Raw genomic sequence first — 20,567 nt, 5'->3', positions numbered from 1 at the left:
TTCGATAGAGAGAGAGACAGCTAGCGAGAGAGGGAACACAAGCAGGAGGAGTGGGAGAGGAAGAAGCAGGCTCATAGCGGAAGAGCCTGATGTAGGGCTCAATCCCATAACGCCGGGATCACACCTTGAGCCGAAGGCAGACGCTTAAGCGCTGTGCCACCCAGGCGCCCCTGGTCTGAGTTCTACATAGTCTATATATATTCTAATATGTCTCATCGACCAACATTACATGATACTTTATTGACTAAGCAATTACAGAAAAAATTCTTACGTTTCAAGTCCTTAATTATCAGACCCTCCAGATGTTGAAGACCTAGGTTAAGTCCTAGACTTTACTTGAACTTGTGTAAATGCTATTTTTCCCATCAACTGAATGTTTCAGGTTTTCTCAGTTCGTGAAGATGCAAACCAGATGTGTGAAGATTAAATGGAGAACTTATATGTAAACGTTTATTCTGAAATATAAAACATATGAAAATATGGGATATTATTCCAATGTCATTATCAAGCTAGACAACTCCTGCAATGCTAAAAGGAAATTCTTTGCTCTTCAAGTAGACCTGCACCCCCCCTTCCCAAAAATGATTCCCACCTTTGACCACAACGTCCAAATGAAACTTGAAATTTTGATTATTTGATTTCACGGGAATATTTTTTTTTAATTTTTTATTATGTTAGTCACCATACAGTACATCCTTAGTTTTTGATGTAGTGTTCCATGATTCATTGTGTGCGTATAACACCCAGGGCTCCATGCAATATGTGCCCTTCTAATACCCATCACCGGCCTATCCTAATCCCCCACCTCCCTCCCCTCTGAAGCCCTCAGTTTGTTTCCCAGAGTCCATAGTCTCTCGTGGTTCATTCCCTCTTCTGTTTAACCCCCCCTTCATTCTTCCCTTCCTTCTCCTACCGATCTTCCTGCTATTTCTTATGTTCCATAAATGAGTGAAACCATATGATAATTGTCTTTCTCTGCTTGACTTATTTCGCTTAGCATTATCTCCTCCAGTCCCGTCCATGTTGCTGCAAATGTTGGGTAATTGTTCTTTCTGATGGCTGAGTAATATTCCATTGTATATATGGACCACATCTTCTTTATCCAGAGATAAAAAGCTTCTGCACAGCAAAGGAAACAGTCAAAAAAACTAAGAGGCAGCTCACGGAATGGGAGAAGGTATTTGCAAATGACACTACAGATAAAAGACTGGTATCCAAGATCTACAAAGAACTTCTCAAACTCAACACACAAGAAACAAATATTCAAATCAAAAAATGGGCAGAAGATATGAACAATGAAGACATACAAATGGCTAACAGACACATGAAAAAATGTTCAAAATCATTAGCTATCAGGGAAATTCAAATCAAAACCACACTGAGATGCCACCTTATGCCAGTGAGAATAGCAAAAATTGACAAAGCAAGAAACAACAAACGTTGAAGAGGATGTGGAGAAAGGGGATCCCTCTTACACTGTTGGTGGGAATGCAAGTTGGTACAGCCACTTCGGAAAACAGTGCGGAGGTCCCTCAAAAAGTTAAAAATCACAGGAATAATTTTTTTTTAAATAATGAAGACATATGGATAGACTACTATAGGGCAAAAATCTGAAGACGTTGAATTGGCTTAAAAATATTTAGGACCAAATGGTATCTTCTATTATCAGTCCAAGAAAATCACTTATGCCGTCCTCCTGAAGATGGTAAGGGGTAGGCTTCTTTTTACGCCTAAGAGATTTGTTCACATATGGAAGAAGCGTATTTGAGAAAAACAGAAGCTGCCCTTTGCTTTTGACCACAAGCTGGAGATTTTGTCACTGGGTGCAGTGCCTGAAAACATGACCCAACGTTCATTTAGCTATCTCCACGGGGCCTCGAAAGGTTAAAATATTACAAACAATGGGACCTACTGTTTGATGCTACTCTTACTCTAACAAATTACCCCTAGACGTGTATATAATTTAAGGGGCCAGTTTGGAAAACCCGACTCCTGGTCTCCACGACGGATCGCCAAGAGGGAAATACACAGCCCACCACCTCTGCTGTGCTGTTTTTCCTAAGAGGGGAGGGGCGTGGGAGAGCATCAGGCTTAAAGCACCCGAATGCTGCAGCTAGCAAACCGTGTAGTCCAGAGGGCTGGCCTGCAGCAGGCGGCCGGAGGCACCCTCTTGTGAGAGGTGCCAAGACAGCAAGCGGACCCTCCCCGTGACACAACGGAGACACCGTTATCCCTACACACGCCTGCGCGGCGGCCACGACCGCATCTGGGGTCACCCGAGAGCTCTGGCGGGAGTCTCAGCTCTCGGCCGGCTCCCTGAGCGCCCCCGACACAGCAGCGTCGGGAAGGGCGAGGAAAGGAGAGGGCGTCTCCCGCCCTACTCCAGAGGGAAAACGAGGCAAAGAGAAGGCGGTTGCGTAACCTGAGCCTGGGGTGCGGCTCGGGAAACAAAGAGGTTGCGAAAGCAGCCGGAGCCCAGGCTCTGCGTGCTCCTTGGAGTAACTGCGAATCCACACAAATCACCGCCGCCCGGGCAGAAGGCCAGTGCTACGAGCATGCAGATTTCTGGGGTCCAGTCCAGCCCCACAGGACGATAAACTGTCTGGCAGTACCCAGGAACCTGCATTCTACACAAGCATCCGGGCTCACAGGAACCCAGGGAAGTTTGAAAACAATCGCTTCACGTCTAGCACCAGCTGGGACTCCCTGCTCGCTGGAACCCAGCACCGCGGCGGCCGCTGGGCCGTGCATCAACCGAGCTTGGTCCTTTCCTTTGGTCCCGCCCCGCTGCTCAGCGCGGATTGGTGGCGGAGAGCAGCTCTGGAGCTGATTGGGCGGCAACGAGCCGCTGGTGGAGACTGTAAGTTCGGCTGCTCCAGAGTGCTAAATTTATCTTCAGAGGAGCTACCGCGCCAGCCGCGAACCGGATCTCTATGGAGGTGGCATAGGCGATGTCCCAGAGCTGAGAGCATCACCCTGTCCCCGAATCCTTCTTTCCTCTATTTTGTTTTCATTCCCCCCTCCCTCCCTTCCCCTTCCAGTCCGCGACGACTGGCTCTTGACCCTGTTCAGGCCTCGGTGAAGGTGAGGACCAGAGCCGCCACGGCGGCTGAGCGGTGCGCTCTGAAATGGCCGCTGCCTTGAGTTGTTTAAAATGGCGGCCGCAGGCTCAGCTGGGGACCGCGGCGCTGCTGTGCAGCCCAGCCGCAGCGAAGACCGTCTCCATCACTGATGGAGGTGACGTAGAGAGATAGTGTCGGGTGCTGAGGACACTGCCCGGGGACGCGAGAGAATTTTGGAGGCGAGGGTGGGCGAGCCCCCGGATGTGGCGGTCTGCTGGCAGCGCGCACCTGTGACAGGGAGGGAGCGCTGGACCAGGCAGCACATCGAAGTGACCGTTTAAAGAAGCATGTAGGTGCTGGAAGGGGCAGCCGCACCCCCTTTGCCTAGGCTTTTTGACTGGACTGCACTCTTAAGCCGGCCCTCCTGCCCCTGAGGGTATTGTTCACAGCTGGAACCGCCCGGAGGTGGGGTGAAGGAATGGTGTTACCTGTCAGTATAACCCAGAGAAGAGACAAAAGAACAGGGTTTCTCCCCACCCCCCCACCCCCGCCAGCCTTTTCGGGTAATGGAATAGAAACTTGACTCTTCATGGAGTCCAGACTCTTTGTCCTCGAGAGATTCGGGGAAGCACCTCTAGAAGAGGTGGGGATGAGGCCTTATTGCAGGAAAACAAAGCTTCTACTCCATTGTGTCCTCCTCGGGTAGCCAGGGAGAGGGATCCTAATCGTAACCCGCAGCTCCACGAAGTTCTCTGTCGCTAAATTAAAATCGGGATTGTGGAAACGAAAATCTACTGCTTTTTTGCTCCCAATAATGGAGTAGGGCTTTCTGCTGCTTCCAGGTTGAGACCCTCGACTTTCTGGCAGTTGTAATCCATTTCTGTCTGTGCAGCCCGTTGGTGCTTGGGAAATTTAGGGTATTCGGGAACACACAAGGAATGGCTAGGTGCGTGGGCTCTGCAGCCCCAACTTTTTGGGTTCTGTTCTTAGTTCTTCACTTACAAGATGTGTTAAGTTAGCAAACGACTTAACTTCTCTGTGTCTATTAGTTCATTTCTTAAGTTCTGTTATTAATAGTCCCTGACTCTCACGTTTGTTTTGAGGATTAAATGAGATCATCTATATGAAGGATCTAGCAGTTACAAGCATCATTCAATAAACATTAGTAACCGAACTTAGGAAATTGGTTGAGGGGACAAAAATGGTTATAGCAAAAATGCATATTTCATATAACACCTCCCTGTATAATTGGATCTTAGGTTACTTTTAATGCTTACTTTTAGAGACATTAAAATGTGGCCACTTTTAAAAGTTAGGTTTAGTTTTTGAAAGTTTTACATGTGTTTCTATGAAGTCAGTAGTTGGGAGAGTGTCTCAAAACAATGAAATAACAAGGGTATTAAGTGAGATGAAAATATTAGCATTTTTACTATGCTAGGCATCTTCTATTTCAGTCCACTGCATTGCAGTGAAGAATCACTTGCACTGCCTGGATCTAAAATAAATTGTAATGAACAGTCATCTTAGGGGTTTATAGTTAGTTCTGCTTTTGCAGTATCTAATTTTAATTTTTCTCATTCTAGGCTTTTGGTTACTCCCTTTCCACCCCATCCCTTAATTTTATTCTTTTGAAGAGTGCATTTCAAGCTGCGAAGGTGGAGAGTGTGATTGCAGAAGGGAGTACTCCTCATTTCAGGTATCTTACCATCTAGCTATTAATAGGAAAACCATTTTGCTTTAGGATGTAACATGAGAATTCAAAGCTTACTCTAGGTTTAAGTCAAAAGCAGATATATTTGGGTAGACACTAAATATGTATGCCTTAACTTGCAAAGTTAAAAGTCTTTTTTAAAGGTCTTAGGATTTGCATTACCCTTCCTTTTAATTATGATTTTTAAAACTATATGAAGAATAAACCTATCAAAATGAGAGTTTATGTTTTTTAGGTCCTGGTTAAGTCTTTACCTGTAGTATAATGGAATGCAGAGTAATCAGTAAAATAATTACTTTCAGTGGGTCTTAATTTGGATGATATAAATATTTGTGTGATTTTAATTCCAGAGAAATAGGAACTAACTTTTGGTCTACATTTTATTCAGTGTTAGCATAGTATTTAGGATGCAGAATTCTGTGTCTTTCAAAACTTTGGAATGTGTTGGTGTGTCTTTAATATAGCTTATCAAAATAGTAGTCCTGTGGGAGGCTTCAGATGTATAATAATATCAACAGTGAATGTATCTAATGGCAGTAGGCATCAGAAAGCTAAACAAGATTGAAGATACTATATGCCATGAGAAGGGGTTGGTAAATTATGGCCCATGTTTTTGTAAATAGAGATTTACTGGAACACAGCTGTGTCCATTCTTTTTGTATTCTCTATGTCTGCTACCATGCTACAACTACAGAGTTGAATAGTTTCAACAGAGGCCATATGGCCCGTAAAGTCAAAAATATTTACTGTATTGTTCTTCACAGAAAAAGTTTGCCAACCCCTGCCATGGGACATATTCCTCAAGGTCCCTTCCTTAAAAAAACACTTATCAACTCTTCATTATTTCTTAGCCTGATGGTTCCCAAATTGTGTTTTATAGAACATTAATATTCTCCATGTTAATAAGTGTTCTGAGAAAAAGATCAGTGCTAACAATAGTTTTCTTTATAGTTTATTTTAAAATATAAGTTTAAGACTACTAAACTCATTTCTATAGCTTTATTTTTATGTGATAATCTACGTTTAAGAAAAGGTGTGCCATACCTGAGAGCACCAGGAAGTCGCATGAGAAATCACCTGATACACGAACGTGTGATGTTCCATCTGCGCATTGATGCATAGGCAGCATTTACAAGTTAACCGATGTGTTGCTCTCTAGCATCTCTTTGATGATTGCTCATCTTCTGTGTATCCTGTCGTATAATTTCAGCACGTTTGTGATACTCGATGTTTATTCTAAATTAACCATGTTTTGTACCACAAACACATTGCCTATGGATCTGTTGCTGAAACAAGGAAGTCTTAAACAAGAAGTAGAATCTTTTTGTTATCAAATTGTGTCTGAATCGAATGATCAAAAGGTTGGAATATTACAAAGTGAGGATGAACAGTTGCAGCCTTCGGTTTCTAAAAAATCAGAAGGTGAGCTTTCCAGGGTCAAATTTATGTCCAATTCCAACAAAATAACAACATTTAGTAAGAAACCAAAAAGAAGAAAATATGATGAAAGTTATTTGTCTTTTGGATTTACTTACTTTGGAAATAGAGATGCACCTCATGCTCAGTGTGTGTTATGTAAGAAAATTTTATCAAATAGTTCTCTGGCCCCTAGTAAGCTTCGAAGACATTTGGAAACTAAACATGCTGCCTATAAAGACAAAGACATAAGCTTTTTCAAGCAACATCTTGATTCACCTGAAAATAACAAGCCTCCAACACCTAAAATTGTCAATACAGATAATGAAAGTGCTACAGAGGCATCATACAATGTAAGTTACCATATAGCCCTGAGTGGAGAGGCTCATACTATTGGAGAGTTGCTTATCAAGCCTTGTGCAAAAGATGTTGTGATGCGAATGTTTGATGAACAATATAGTAAAAAAATAGATGCGGTACAACTATCAAATAGTACTGTCGCACGTCGAATTAAGGATCTCGCTGCTGACATTGAAGAAGAGCTTGTTTGTAGACTGAAAATCTGTGATGGGTTTTCTCTGCAGCTAGATGAATCAGCTGACGTTTCAGGACTTGCTGTGCTGCTTGTGTTTGTTCGTTATAGGTTTAATAAATCTATTGAGGAAGACCTACTCTTATGTGAATCTTTGCAAAGTAATGCTACTGGTGAAGAAATTTTCAACTGCATCAACAGTTTTATGCAGAAACATGAAATTGAATGGGAAAAATGTGTTGATGTTTGTAGTGATGCTTCTAGGGCAATGGACGGGAAAATTGCTGAGGCTGTCACCTTGATAAAATATGTGGCTCCCGAAAGCACCAGTAGTCACTGCCTATTATATAGACATGCACTAGCAGTTAAAGTAATGCCTACATCTCTGAAAAATGTGCTGGATCAGGCAGTACAAATCATCAATTATATTAAAGCTCGACCACATCAATCCAGGCTACTAAAAATTTTATGTGAGGAAATGGGTGCCCAGCACACAGCGCTTCTTCTGAACACAGAGGTGAGGTGGCTTTCCCGAGGTAAAGTGCTCGTAAGACTTTTTGAGCTTCGTCGTGAACTGTTGGTTTTTATGGATTCTGCTTTTCGACTGTCTGATTGTTTAACAAATTCATCTTGGCTGCTAAGACTTGCATATCTTGCAGATATTTTTACTAAATTAAATGAGGTTAATCTATCAATGCAAGGAAAAAATGTAACAGTTTTTACAGTATTTGATAAAATGTCATCATTGTTAAGAAAATTGGAATTTTGGGCTTCATCTGTAGAAGAAGAAAACTTTGATTGTTTTCCTACACTCAGTGACTTTTTGACTGAAATTAATTCTACAGTTGATAAAGACATTTGTAGTGCCATTGTGCAGCACCTAAGGGGTTTGCGCTCTACTCTGTTAAAATATTTTCCTGTAACAAATGACAATAACACTTGGGTTAGAAATCCATTTACAGTAACCGTTAAGCCAGCCTCATTAGTAGCACGGGACTATGAGAGCCTGATTGATTTAACGTCTGATTCTCAAGTGAAACAAAATTTCAGTGAACTTTCACTAAATGATTTTTGGAGTAGCCTAATTCAGGAGTACCCAAGCATTGCAAGGCGAGCGGTTCGTGTACTGCTTCCTTTTGCTACAATGCACCTGTGCGAAACAGGATTTTCATATTATGCCGCCACAAAAACGAAATACAGGAAAAGACTGGATGCTGCGCCTCATATGCGGATTCGACTTAGCAACATCACACCTAATATTAAGCGGATATGTGATAAAAAGACACAAAAACACTGTTCTCATTAGAATTAGAGGGTTTTGCATGTCTCTTGATAACCAAATATAAGATGAAAATAAAAGATAATTTCATCTCTGGTATTTTGGGGTTTTAAATAAAATGATCCATATTTTTTATATTTAGATTTTAAGAAAGCTAAAGAATCAGAAGTTTTAAGCATGTAGTATTGGTATTTCTTCTTCACATTGTAATTTCAAAGAGTTCCATGGTCATAACTGTGAGAAGTGTTGATCCACAAGATAAAACCCCAGTTCCTTAGCATGATGTATCTCTTTAGGAATCTTTCCAGTCCTCCCACCCCGCAGCTCTCCAGTCACATGGAACACCTTCCCATTTCCTAAACACATCACACTGTTTCATGCTTTCAGGTCTCAAAAAATATTCCTTCCCCTTGCTTCCTGACAAACTCCTATTTGCTTTTCAGTAGTTTGACCTAATTTACCTTTGGTACTTTGATTCTCTGTGTCTTTCTGTTTTGGCCCTATTTTTGTGCATGTCTCAACTGTGAACTGTGTGGTGGCCTCATGATTCCCAGTGTTACTGGACTAAGCTCTTATAAGGTCTCTTCGGCTCTGTGTCTCCATTGCCTGCTAAAAGGCCTTACTAAAATAAAATTCCCGGTAAAGGAAAAAAATTTTGGTGAATCAACAAAAAATGGAATAGGATATGGTAATTTATATTTGTGTATCTTTATGTGTAGAGAGAATGTTGTTACCCTTTGTGGTTTGGGCTCAATTATTTTTTTTTTTTTTTTTTAAGATTTAATTATTTATTTATTTGACAGAGAGAGACAGCCAGCGAGAGAGGGAACACAAGCAGGGGGAGTGGGAGAGGAAGAAGCAGTCTCCCAGCGGAGGAGCCCGATATGGGGCTCAATCCCATAACGCCGGGATCATGCCCTGAGCTGAAGGCAGATGCACTTAACGACTGCGCCACCCAGGAGCCCCTGGGCTCAATTATTCTTTTACCTAGAATTCAGTGTGGTGATTAGGCGGAAGTCACTAAATAATGTCACAGCTTTGACCCAAGCTGAACTATTGGGGGGAGAGGGAAGTATGAAGAATGTTATCAGATATTCTCATTGTTTCTCAGTTCTTATGTAGAGTATTGTAAACTCCATATACTGTAGACTAATGAGGTTTTACTGTATTGAAGATGATTAGACTTGAAACCCTTATCAATTTACCCTGAGAATTCTATGAAGGAGGTCTGACTTTTCTGTCCCTAGGATCTCTTACTGCATCACATCCCACATCACAGGTCACCAGCTCACTGTCAGATCTTTTGTGTTACTCCTATATAGATAGCCATTATTTATTTAATATCACTTATTCAAACCTAGTTCCCATTTTGGGGAGTAGAAGGACCTCCCCTCACTACGGCAGAATGTGGTAGCATGACTACACTGGGGGACTTGCTCCACTGCTTAATTAGCTATTTAACATTGGGCAGTTTGAGCCTTCCTGCACCTGTTTTCTCATCTATAAAATTATGCCTTCTTTGAGGGTTATTAATAAGATTAAATGAGTATGTATCCAAAGTTCCTAACAGTAGGTGATAGGAAAAGCTATACAATATATATTAGTTCTCTTCCATATCCAACCATGTCACATTTAAAGTTTACTTCCACATTCACTTCTAGTCTGGGTTTTTGTTCTCGGGAGGCTTAACAGCCCTCCAGTCCATAGGACCTGACCTAATCTAAGGCAGCAAGATTAAACCTTTCTAGGCCAGGTTTTGTCACATTATTAATCACTTATTTTATCTTACTAGATGCTTGTATAATCTTTACAGCAGGCCAATGGGATTAAGTAATTTTTGAATTTGCCTAAGGTCACACATGAAGTAGCAGAATGTAATTTAAAATGTTAGGGTCCCTGACTGGTTCAGTCAGTAGAGCTTGCAACTCTCGATCTCAGGGTCCATGAGTTCAAGCCCCACATTGGGTGTAGAGCTTACTTAACAAAGAACAGTTCATTCCCATAGATGGTACTTTTTGTGGTCATTGCCTTTCAAACCTGTATTAAGAGCATCAAACAGTGACTTAGGAGTATAGCTAAAACTCCCTACTGAAATCTGGACATTTCTTTGAAAGCTTGTATTTTCTTCTCTAGATTCACCTAAAATTAGCTGTCTATTTCAAAATATGACTGCTTACTTTAACATAAAACTATATAAAAATAGGGATTAAATTGCCACCAAGGAAAATTAATTCTCAAAAAAGATTCATCATAATTGCTTATACATACAGTACTTTTTGTCAACTAATCCTAGAATTAAATCTACCCTAATTTGAGAGGCATATATAATGCCATAATGTCCATGGCTGGCTGATACCTCAAGTCTGATAATGAGACTCATTTGATTACTGAACCTGAGCCCTTAAGTTATTTGTCCAGGCTATCATCTCTTGAGATAGAAGACCTCTCTTCCTTTCCAATTCTTTACCTGTAACCTCCTTCTCTGAGAGTCTAGATCCTTGCATTAAACCCAAATCTGTTGACTGGGACCCTGCTATCTGATAATAGACCTCTTTATTGCCAAGACTACCCAACTTGGTTCTTGATGCCATCTTCTCATCTGTTCTGTAACCTCTCAGACTAATACCATGTATGGCTAGTGAGAGTGGACTTTTAGCACCTGAAGGTGGGCCTGAGACCTGCTGGATAGTAGGCAAATCTAGTTCCAGACAACAACATCTGTATTACCCTAACCTACTGTTTTGGCCATGATATGGGCATGGTACCATGACTGAATCCCAAAACAGAAGATTCTTTTCCTTTATGTTTAAACCCTACCTACCCTTTAGACTTTGCCTTTCTTAAATAAAAGCAAAGCAAGCAAAGTCTTGAGCACTGTCAGACTCCCTTTCTTTTGTACTCCACAGCCCTTTGGTTACTCTTCTGTCAGTACTCCGTAAGACTCCAGATACTAGAGGCTCTTTCTGGAGCCAGAGGGAAGCGTCTTACAAACCCTTTCACCCAAAAGAGGAAACAGCTTTTAAAGGAAGAGATTTGGGGACTAAAAAAATACTCTTTATGGCATTCTCAAATGATAGCTACCCTTTCTGCCTGTGCATGAAACAGTTCACCTAATGTATCTAACCCAAAAGGACTTTTCCACTTTGAATCTAAAGTAAAAGAGTGTGCTTGCTTCGGCAGCACATACACTAAAAATTGGAACGATACAGAGAAGATTAGCGTGACCCCTGCGCAAGGATGACACACAAATTCGTGAAGCATTCCATATTTTTAAACAAAAAAATAAAGTAACTGAAATTGTGGGGCGCCTAGCTGGCTTAGTCGGTAGAGCATGTGACTCTCGATCTTGGGGTCATGAGTTTGAGCCCCACATTGGGCATAGAGTTTACTTAAAAATTAATAGTAATGAAAATTAAAGTAATTGAAATTGCCTTGGTTTCTTAATGAGGATTTTATCCTAGTACCACACTTCTTGTATCTAGGACTTCTTTAGGATCATTCATAGAACTTAGTTTCTAATCATACGAAAAGTGCTCAGTGAATTGAACTCTCTACCTTAAAAGGTAAAGTATTATGGTGAAATACAATTTATACTGTAGCACTATAAAAATTAGCTTTAAAGTTCTTAGCCTGGCTTAAACATACAAAGCAATAACTAATCTTTGCCTCAAAGACTTCAGAAGTGGCATTTTGTAAATAAGCTCCCATGTTTCCTTAAAGATGCAGTTTTACTTCCAAAAATATAATTTACCTACAATTCTTGAAAGAATCCATCAACAGTGTAAATTTAGATGCCTCTGGAATTTACTTATGTTCAGTACTTACTTTCATTTTTTAAAGTTGGTATAACTGCGCTGTTAATTAGTACAGTGGAAAGAATTCTGAAGCAGGTGTCAAGAGACTTGTGTTCTGCAACTAATTAATGGCCTTAGAATCTAAGTTCATCCTCCTCTGTAGTCCTTAGTTTCTTGAGATAAACTAAAATGAGTTCTAAAGTTCTTGTCAAATAAGATCCAAATTTAAATCTAAATAGAGATTAGGGTGATTGATAAAGATTTGCTCAGTTATTTGGAATATGCGGTTTTTTTCCTAGAAGCCAAGCTTTTCAATGAGTCTTTTACCATAATGCTTTCTACCAACCAAATGATAAAATTTATAAATTGCCCCACCATGGATACTTAACTGGGGAAGGAATGAAGTGCTTTTTTTAGAAGGGAGGTGTACTTTGAGAAAACATTGGAAGAATTAAAATATACTTGGTTATGACTGTATTGGAATCCAGTATAGATTAAATGATAAAGTGTCAGGCAGGCTACAGTAGAAATTGTTGACTCTATCCCCAGCACCTATTTTCCTCTCCCAAACTGTATCAGTTTTCTTTCAGGTATCCATTTTTCCTTTACATAATCCATGTACTTAAGCAATAGCTGACTCCACTCCAGTTTGGGGAGTGAACCTACCTTGCCTAAGATGGTAGCTTTCAAACATGTTTTGACTCCGATTCACAATAAGAAACAGATTTTGCACTGTAATCCAGATGTGTATATGTGAGCACCAAAGTTTCATAATATAGTACTAACTCTTTATATGTACAATGCAATCTCAAATCTATTTAATTTTTTAAATGATGATTAGGACCTGAAAATTCATTTCATGATGCATTCTTGGGGCATGGTCTACCATTTGAAAAAACATTGGTGAGTGTAATACCCTTGCACTTAAAAATATTGTTAGAAACCCTGGATCTAAGTTTATTAAGGCATAGTATTACTCTGACCACAGGAATTGATCCAGAGTATCACGTGACCCAGCATAGGCTGGAGAAGAGCAAGGGCAGATTGTTGATTACAGGGTCTTTGAGAGAAGATGTTTCCTCACTTAAGAAATAAAGGTCCTGTGTACTTGGGAGACCTGGAATTGCTGCATCTCTCTAGCCTGAGGATAAAGCCAACACACAGAAGTGGGCAGAGCCAAAAACTTAGTAAGAAATTAAACCAGAGCCCTGACAACCATACTTGATCACTATCCTGCCTGTAATTTTTTTGTTACATGGGCCACTAAATGCTCTTTATTGTTTATGATAGTTTACATTGGATTTTCTATTACCATTGGCAAAATCGTCATAACATAGTAGTCTAAAGGGAAAGCAATATAAAGCTAGAATTTATTGGTTAACTTAACCACAATGATGAGATGAGTGCCATCCCAAACAGATAGCCTGATCTCTGGTTATTTAGTCATCTACCATAGTTTTACCATTCAGAATTCTGCCACGGGTAATATTTTATAGACCAGAAACAAAATCAGTGCATATATTGATGTTATTAAGTATTATCAGATGCCATTTCTTATAGTGAGACAACTTGATAAATGTATTTTACTTACTAGCTAATGTTGGGCTAGTTGTGAATCAGATACATGATCCAAATTAGGAATTAACCTTGAGAACAAACTTGTTTATTTTTCCTTTAATTTGTTGAAGACCCTGGTAAATACAGTGTGATTTTTTTTTGAAGTTTAATAAGTCATATTCTTTATTGGGGCACTAATCTAGCCAGAAATAGTATGAGTAGTTCTCTTTCTTAAAAGTTATTTTCTGTCGAAGTTTTAAAGTTCCCTAAGGGACTGTTCTAACTTCTTGGAAGAATTAGTTGTTGACCAGGTAAAATGTGTCACATAGCAGTTAGCATGGCTTTCTTGACAAATCTCTTTGAGCAAAACAAACCTTTCCCCCAAACAAGCTGAGATTTCAGGTTTAAGGTGGTGACCTAAGTGCCTACCTTTGACTCTATCTTCCTAAAATTCTGTAGACATGCTGAAAGAAATATCAAAACTTGGGCTAAATCTATAGTAACACAAATAAAGGGAGTAAAGATGTCATTTACTCTCAAAGAATTTACATTCTAGTGGAAAAGACAATCTTACGTGCTGTGAAGAAGATAAAACAGGTCAATGTCAGAGTAATGTAGGAGAGTGTTAACTGAGTTAATCTGAGAAGGTCTTCAAGAAAGTGACATTTGAGCTGAAGCCTGAGAGATAAGGAGCCTTTCAAATGAAGGATTGGGAGAATATTCCAGATGGAGAGAAAGCAAATGCAAACACCCTGATACAGAAAGAGCTTGGTATGTGTGAAGAATAGAAAGATGAGAATGTATGGAATAAAGAGCACCATGAGCATGATAAAGTCACAGATGTAGGAATGAATCCGATTTCTTAGGGTATTAGAGGCCAATATAAGGAGTCTGGATTTTACTTCAAGTACAATGGGAAGCCATTGTTCTCAAACAGGAGAAGGGGTTGGCGGTTTTTGTAACTATTCCGGGGTTTTTGTAAATATGTCAGAGGGCACTGAGGGAAGAGCTATTAATCATTAGTGCAGACCATATCCACTCTATATGACCCTATCTTTTGAAGAGCTCAAAGTTAGGTGATACTGGGCCCTTCATACACTTACAAGGAAACCCAGAACTTTAGAGACCCCTTTAGAAAATGTACATATTTGTTGAAAGATTCTCCATCTCCATTCTTAAGACCAGGGAACATATGTTGGACTTCTTTTCATCCCATATAGCTCCATGCTAGGCTTTGTGGTACAAATTTGGCAACTATCTAAATTTGGGAGCATGTAAAATGTAGTGGTGATTATCTATTGTGGTAAGTAAGTGTAGTCCATTAAACAAAGGTCCATGATGTATAAAAATGTGCAGATTTGGCCTTAACTATGTTTTTATTGAGTGAAGAGATCATGTTGGGTCTCCAAGCCTCATCTAGTAGCTCTTCATGCTACCTTGTCCTTTTTGCTGTCATCTTTCCCCTGACCCTCAAGGAAGAGACTGCCAGAATTTTTGGTAGAGAAAAAGGGACTCACCCTTTGGTATTTCACTGTTGGAATTACTTTCTAACTTAATTTTGAACTCCCTCCACCAGGTGATTTCAAGATTTCTTATAAAGAAGTAGCCCTTTACCTCCCTGCCTAAAGTAAGTAAGGGAAACTCTAGTCTCCGTGATAGAGCACTGAGTTGGTTTGGGATGACAGAGTAAGATTTTGTTCCAAGGCTTTTCACCATGCTACAAAAGCAATATTTTATTTTTTTAAGTTTTATTTACTTAAGTAATCTCTACACCCAATGCCGGGCTCGAGCTCACAACCCTAAGATCAAGAGTCACATGCTCTTCCGTCTGAGCCAGCCAGGTGCCCCCAAAAACAATATTTTAAAAATCACTCTTGGGGGACACCTGGATGACTCAGTCAGTTAAGCATTCAACTCTTGATTTTGGCTCAGCTCATGATCTAAGGGTGGTGAGATGGAGCCCCGCATTGGGTTCTGCACTGGGTGTGGAGCCTGCTTAAGATTCTCTCTTTCCCTCTCCCCCTGCCCCCCCCAACTCTTGCATATGCATGCTCTCTCTCCCTCTCTTTCTTAAAAAAAAAAAAAAAAAGTCATTCTTGGGGCACCAGGCTGGCTCAGTGATGGAGCATGCAACTCTTGATCTTGGGTTTTGAGTTTGAGTCCCACATTGGATATAGAGATTATTTAAAAAGAAAATATTTTTTAAAAAAATTACTCTTGATGGCAATTTCCAGAGCACTTCATAGGTGTTAGGCAATTCTGTGGTAGGTTTTATGACCATGATACAGCTATGGAAGAATTAATTGCTAACACAAAGTACTTTGGGTCTAGAGAAGGGCCTTTAAAATGCAAAATGTTTTTTTTTATTCTATATAAATGAAAAGGTTAGACATCATTTTTTTTTTATAATGATTTTTTATTATATTATGTTAGTCACCATACAGTACATCCCCGGTTTTCGATGTAAGGCTCGATGATTCATTAGTTGTGTATAACACCCAGTGCACCATGCAATATGTGCCCTCCTTACTACCCATCACCGGCCTATCCCATTCCCCCACCCCCCTCCCCTCTGTAGCCCTCAGTTTAGACATCATCTTTTATAACAATTAGGAAGTCATGGTATATCGTCAAAGCCTCAAATACTTTTGGAAGCTCCCAGATTCACTCAGCAGCATTGATTCACAATCTTTTTCCCCTTATCAAGCACCTGTTTAAGGAGGCAGCAGTGAAGATCACTCTAGAACACATCTACCGTAACAGCAATTTGCCTTTCAAGTACCCATTCCAGCTTTTAAATATAAATATGGTCTATCAAAGCATCGTAAACTGACCAGACAGCTGTCATCGGGAACTAAGCCAACATCCCTTTTCCAGAAGTCTTCAGAAACAAATTTTTCTCTGACAAACTGTGTACTTGTTCTAGAAAACAAGGTACTCTCAAGGCTTCAGTGTCAAGCCAGATACAATATAGATAGAGCTCTAGTCTGTTGTGAGCTTGAAGTTCTGAGTCTTACTAATTTTACAATAAATTGACTACCAGTTAGGAGATTGTCAGTGTTCCAGCAAGCATCTAATAAGTCCAGCACTCGTTAAATAGTGCAACACCAATAAATTGTACCTATTTTGCTTAATTTTGTACTCAAGATAAAAAGACGTTTATCAACTAAACTCTGCCAAAACGAGAGATGAATAGAGCTTATGAAAGAAAGGCCGGGGCAGCCAATCAGGGCAACACTTTCATCTTACCGGGGGACTCACGGGTAGCTTGCTCTTGGGAGCCAGCACCATGGCGTCTGGCTGCAAGATTGGCCCATCAATCCTTAACAGTGATTTAGCCAATTTAGGGGCTGAGTGCCTCCAGTTGCTGGACTCTGGGGCCGATTATTTGCGCCTTCGGTAATGGATGAGCATTTTGTTCCCAACATCACCTTTGGGCACCCTGTGGTTGAAAGCCTCTGAAAGCAGCTAGGCCAGGACCTTTCTTTGATAGGCACATAATGGTATCCAGGCTGGAACAGTGGGTAAAACCAATGGCTGTAGTGGGAGCCAATCAATACACCTTTCATCTTGAAGCTACCAATAACCCAGGGGCTTTAATTAAAGACATTTGGGAGAATGGGATGAAGGTTGGCCTTGCCATCAAACGGGGAATTACAGTTGAGTATTTGGCACCATGGGCTAATCAGATAGGTATGGTCTTGGTTATGACAGTGGAACCGGGGTTTGGAGGGCAGAAATTCATAGAAGATATGATGCCAAAGATTCATTGGTTGAGGACCCAGTTCCCATCCTTGGACATAGAAGTCAATGGCGGAGTAGGTCCTGACACTATCCATTAACGTGCAGAGGCAGGAGTCAACATGATTGTGTCTGGCAGTGCCATTATGAGGAGTGATGACCCCAGATCTGTGATCAACCTGTTAAGAAATGTTTGCTCAGAAGCTGCTCAGAAGCGTTCTTTTGATCGATGAAGCCACAAGGAGTCCAGTGTTTATGTTCATGAAATCTTACTGGAAGACAAGAATACTGACTATCAAATTGTATCCCAGTTGAAGCAGTGCTGTTTTTCTGAGCAGCTATTCATTCCAGTGACTAAAATCTATTCTGCCGAATGTTCCAAGAGGTTAAAAATTGGTGTGTATAACTACATTTTTAGTGATGGAATTTAAAGATTAGTGTGGTGAAATACCATTTTTACTGGGAGACTTGATTTTCATAAAGTAAAAATACGGCTGTATTAAGGTTATAAATAGAAATGTGTCTTAAAGCTTAATGAAGGTGTACTAGCTACTATGAAAGAATTTTTTTTCTGCATTTTAAATCTTCTCATTTCTTGGTTTTACAAAAAAAGAAAAGAAAGTCCTGAAGTTCAAGCTTTATTTTCATAAACCCTGTTATGAAAATTACTGAAGAATTGTTTGGTGTATGCATGGAGCATTTAGCTAATATTTAGCCAGTCAAATACTAAAACAACCATGGCTCTGCTTTGTATTATATCACTGCTAGTGAGATTTACCCAGATTAGGACAAAGTTGATGGTAAAGTAAACATTGCATTTCTAAGTCATAATATGTTAAAAATCAATCCAGAATAAACAGGAAAGATTTAATTAACAAAAAAATATTATTTCCAATTTTATAGTATAAAAAGGAATATAAGCTCTTTGAGGGCAGAGACATTGACTTTCTTATCTGCCTCTGTATTCTCAGGGCCTAGAATAATGCCTGATACCTAATAATTGTTCATTGAGTAAGTGTTGAACGTCAGCATGGTAATGGAGAGAAAAGATTAGGTTTAAATCTCAGCTCTGACACTTTCTACTTGTGGAAACTTGGACAAGTCTCTTAAGTTTTCTGATGCTGTTTCTTCTTCTATAAAAGAAATCTCTTTTTCCAGTATGTGGTTTTTTCAACAACACTAAGCAATTTTCCAATTCTTAGCAGACACTGACCAGATGTCCTACAATTATTATTTTTTTAAAGATTTAAAATACATACATATATATATGTGTGTGTGTATATATATATATATATATATATATATGTATATTTTAAGACTTTACTTATTAGAGCACGAGTGGGGAGCAGAGGGCAAGGGAGAAGCAGGCTCCCTGCTGAGCAGGGAGCCTGACACAGGGCTTGATCCCAGGACCCAGGGATCATGCATGACACGAGCCACCCAGGTGCCCCTAAAGATTGTATTTTTAAGTAATCTCTATACCCAATGAGGGGCTCAAACCTATGACCCCGAGATCAAGAGTCGCATGTTCCACCAACTGAGCCAGCCAAGCACCCCAGATGTCCTACAATTTAATTCAGTTCTGACATTACTCATGGAGATAGTGTCAGATCCCACAGTTAAGAGTTCAATCCTACAAGACTGCCCTTCAGACACCAATAGTGAGTCCAGGTTGTCACCCTAGCAGCTGGCTAAGATCAGATGTTCCCACAACCCTCTCCTCCAGTTCAATTAATTTGCTAGAGCTGCTCACAGAACTCAGAGAAACATTTACTTACCTTTACCAGTTTATTATAGAAGGATGTAGGTAAGGAACAGCCAGATGGAAGAGATGCACAGGGCAAGGTAAATAGGATGGAGCAAGGAGCTTCCACGCTCTCTCGGGCTGCCCATTCTCCCCACATCTTCACGTGTTTACCAACCCAGAAGCTCAACTTGTTGTTCACGAGTTTTTACAGAGATTTAATCTGTAGCCTTCCCCCCCACTTCTCCCTTCCCAGAGGTCAACCACTAGGTCTTTCTGGGGACTAGCCCCATTCTGAGGATATCTACGGGTCCTACCTAAGTCGCTTCTTTAACATAAACTCAAAAAGGATCCTAATGAAGGACAAAAGAGTTTCCTATCAGGTAATTCCAAGAGATTTAGGAACTCTGGCAGAAACCCAGGATTGAAACCATATATATTTCTTATGCCACAGTTTTAATCATGTTCCTGCTCTGAGAAATAAGATACATATGTAAAATCACTGCAAAATTCTGTAACATTATTAAAAATCATTATTGTAATGTCAGCAGTGTTACAACAAGACACTACCTGGTAGAGATACAATCATATTGGACTTGAGTTAATAGTTACCTTTTTAAAAATGTATATATTATCACACCAGTCAGAATGGCTAAAGTTAACAAGTTGGATGTTGGCAAGGATGTGAATGAAGGGGAACCCGCTTATACTGTTGGTGGGAATGCAAGCTGGTACAGCCACTCTGGAAAACAGTATGGAGATTCCTCAAAAAGTTGAAAATAGAGCTACCCTACAACCCAGCAATTGCACTACTAGGGATTTACCCCAAAGATACAAATGTAGTGATCCGAAGGGGCACCTGCACCCTAATGTTTAGCAGCAGTGTCCACGATAGCCAAACTATGGAAAGAGCCCCTATGTCCATTGACAGATGAATGGATAAAGAAGGTGTGGTATACACACACACACACACACACACACACACACACACACTATGGAATGTTACTCAACCATCAAAAAAAATGAAATCTTGCCATTTGCAATGACGTGGATGGAACTAGAGAGTATTAGCGAAATAAGTCAACCAGAGAAGACAATTATCATATGATCTCACTGATATGTGGAATTTAAGAAACAAAACAGAGGATCATAGAGGAAGAGAGGAAAAAAATAAAACAAGATGAAACTAGAGAGGGAGACAAACCATAACAGACTCAATCATGGGAAACAAACTGATGGTTGCTGGAGGGGAGGGTGGTGGGGGGATGGTGTAACTGGGTGATAGACATTAAGGAGGGCATGTTGATGTAATGAGCACTGGGTATTATATAAGTGATAAATCACTCACCTGTACCTCTGAAACCAGTAATATGTTATATGTTAATTAATTGAATTTAAATTAAAAAAAATAAATGGCAGGAATGGGAAAAAAAGTTTAAGATGATAGTTTTTCAAATTTTATAAGGGAAACATAAGCAGAAAGTTTGAATTCTAGTGCTATAATAGTATCTAACCTGGAGAATAAGTACTAATACTTACTAAATGTTAATATATGCTAGACACTCTTCTAAGTATTTCATACATATTTTGTGAAATATTTATCATAAAAGTATGAGTAACATTTTGGTTACTATTACTGCACAGTAAATAACCCAAAACTTAATGGTGGTAAAAAAATAAAAAACTTTTTGAAAAAGTATGTATTCTTTTCTTTAAGGATTTAAATGCCGC

General features: G+C 39.9%; 1 protein-coding gene and 1 non-coding gene across 2 annotated transcripts; both read left to right on the top strand.

The window, feature by feature from the left end:
- Positions 1 to 3,082: 3,082 nt before the first annotated feature.
- ZBED5 (zinc finger BED-type containing 5) lies at positions 3,083 to 8,097 on the top strand. Its single transcript, XM_087855269.1, has one exon. It carries the CDS (start codon positions 5,943 to 5,945, stop codon positions 8,025 to 8,027), a length of 2,085 nt encoding a protein of 694 aa, XP_087711395.1. The 5' UTR covers positions 3,083 to 5,942; the 3' UTR covers positions 8,028 to 8,097.
- A 3,067-nt stretch (positions 8,098 to 11,164) lies between these two features.
- On the top strand, positions 11,165 to 11,272 carry LOC123791687 (U6 spliceosomal RNA). The gene has a single exon (XR_006779477.1). It is a non-coding gene; the product is annotated as a U6 spliceosomal RNA (small nuclear RNA).
- The last annotated feature ends 9,295 nt before the right edge of the window (positions 11,273 to 20,567 follow it).

Source organism: Ursus americanus, chromosome 24 (genome assembly GCF_024610735.1).
Source record: "Ursus americanus isolate L20-20 chromosome 24, mUrsAme1.1.p, whole genome shotgun sequence".
In the NCBI taxonomy this organism is placed as follows: Eukaryota; Metazoa; Chordata; class Mammalia; order Carnivora; family Ursidae; genus Ursus; species Ursus americanus.
The sequence above is the reverse complement of the archived record's forward strand: the minus strand, read 5'-3'. Positions and strand labels throughout refer to the sequence as shown.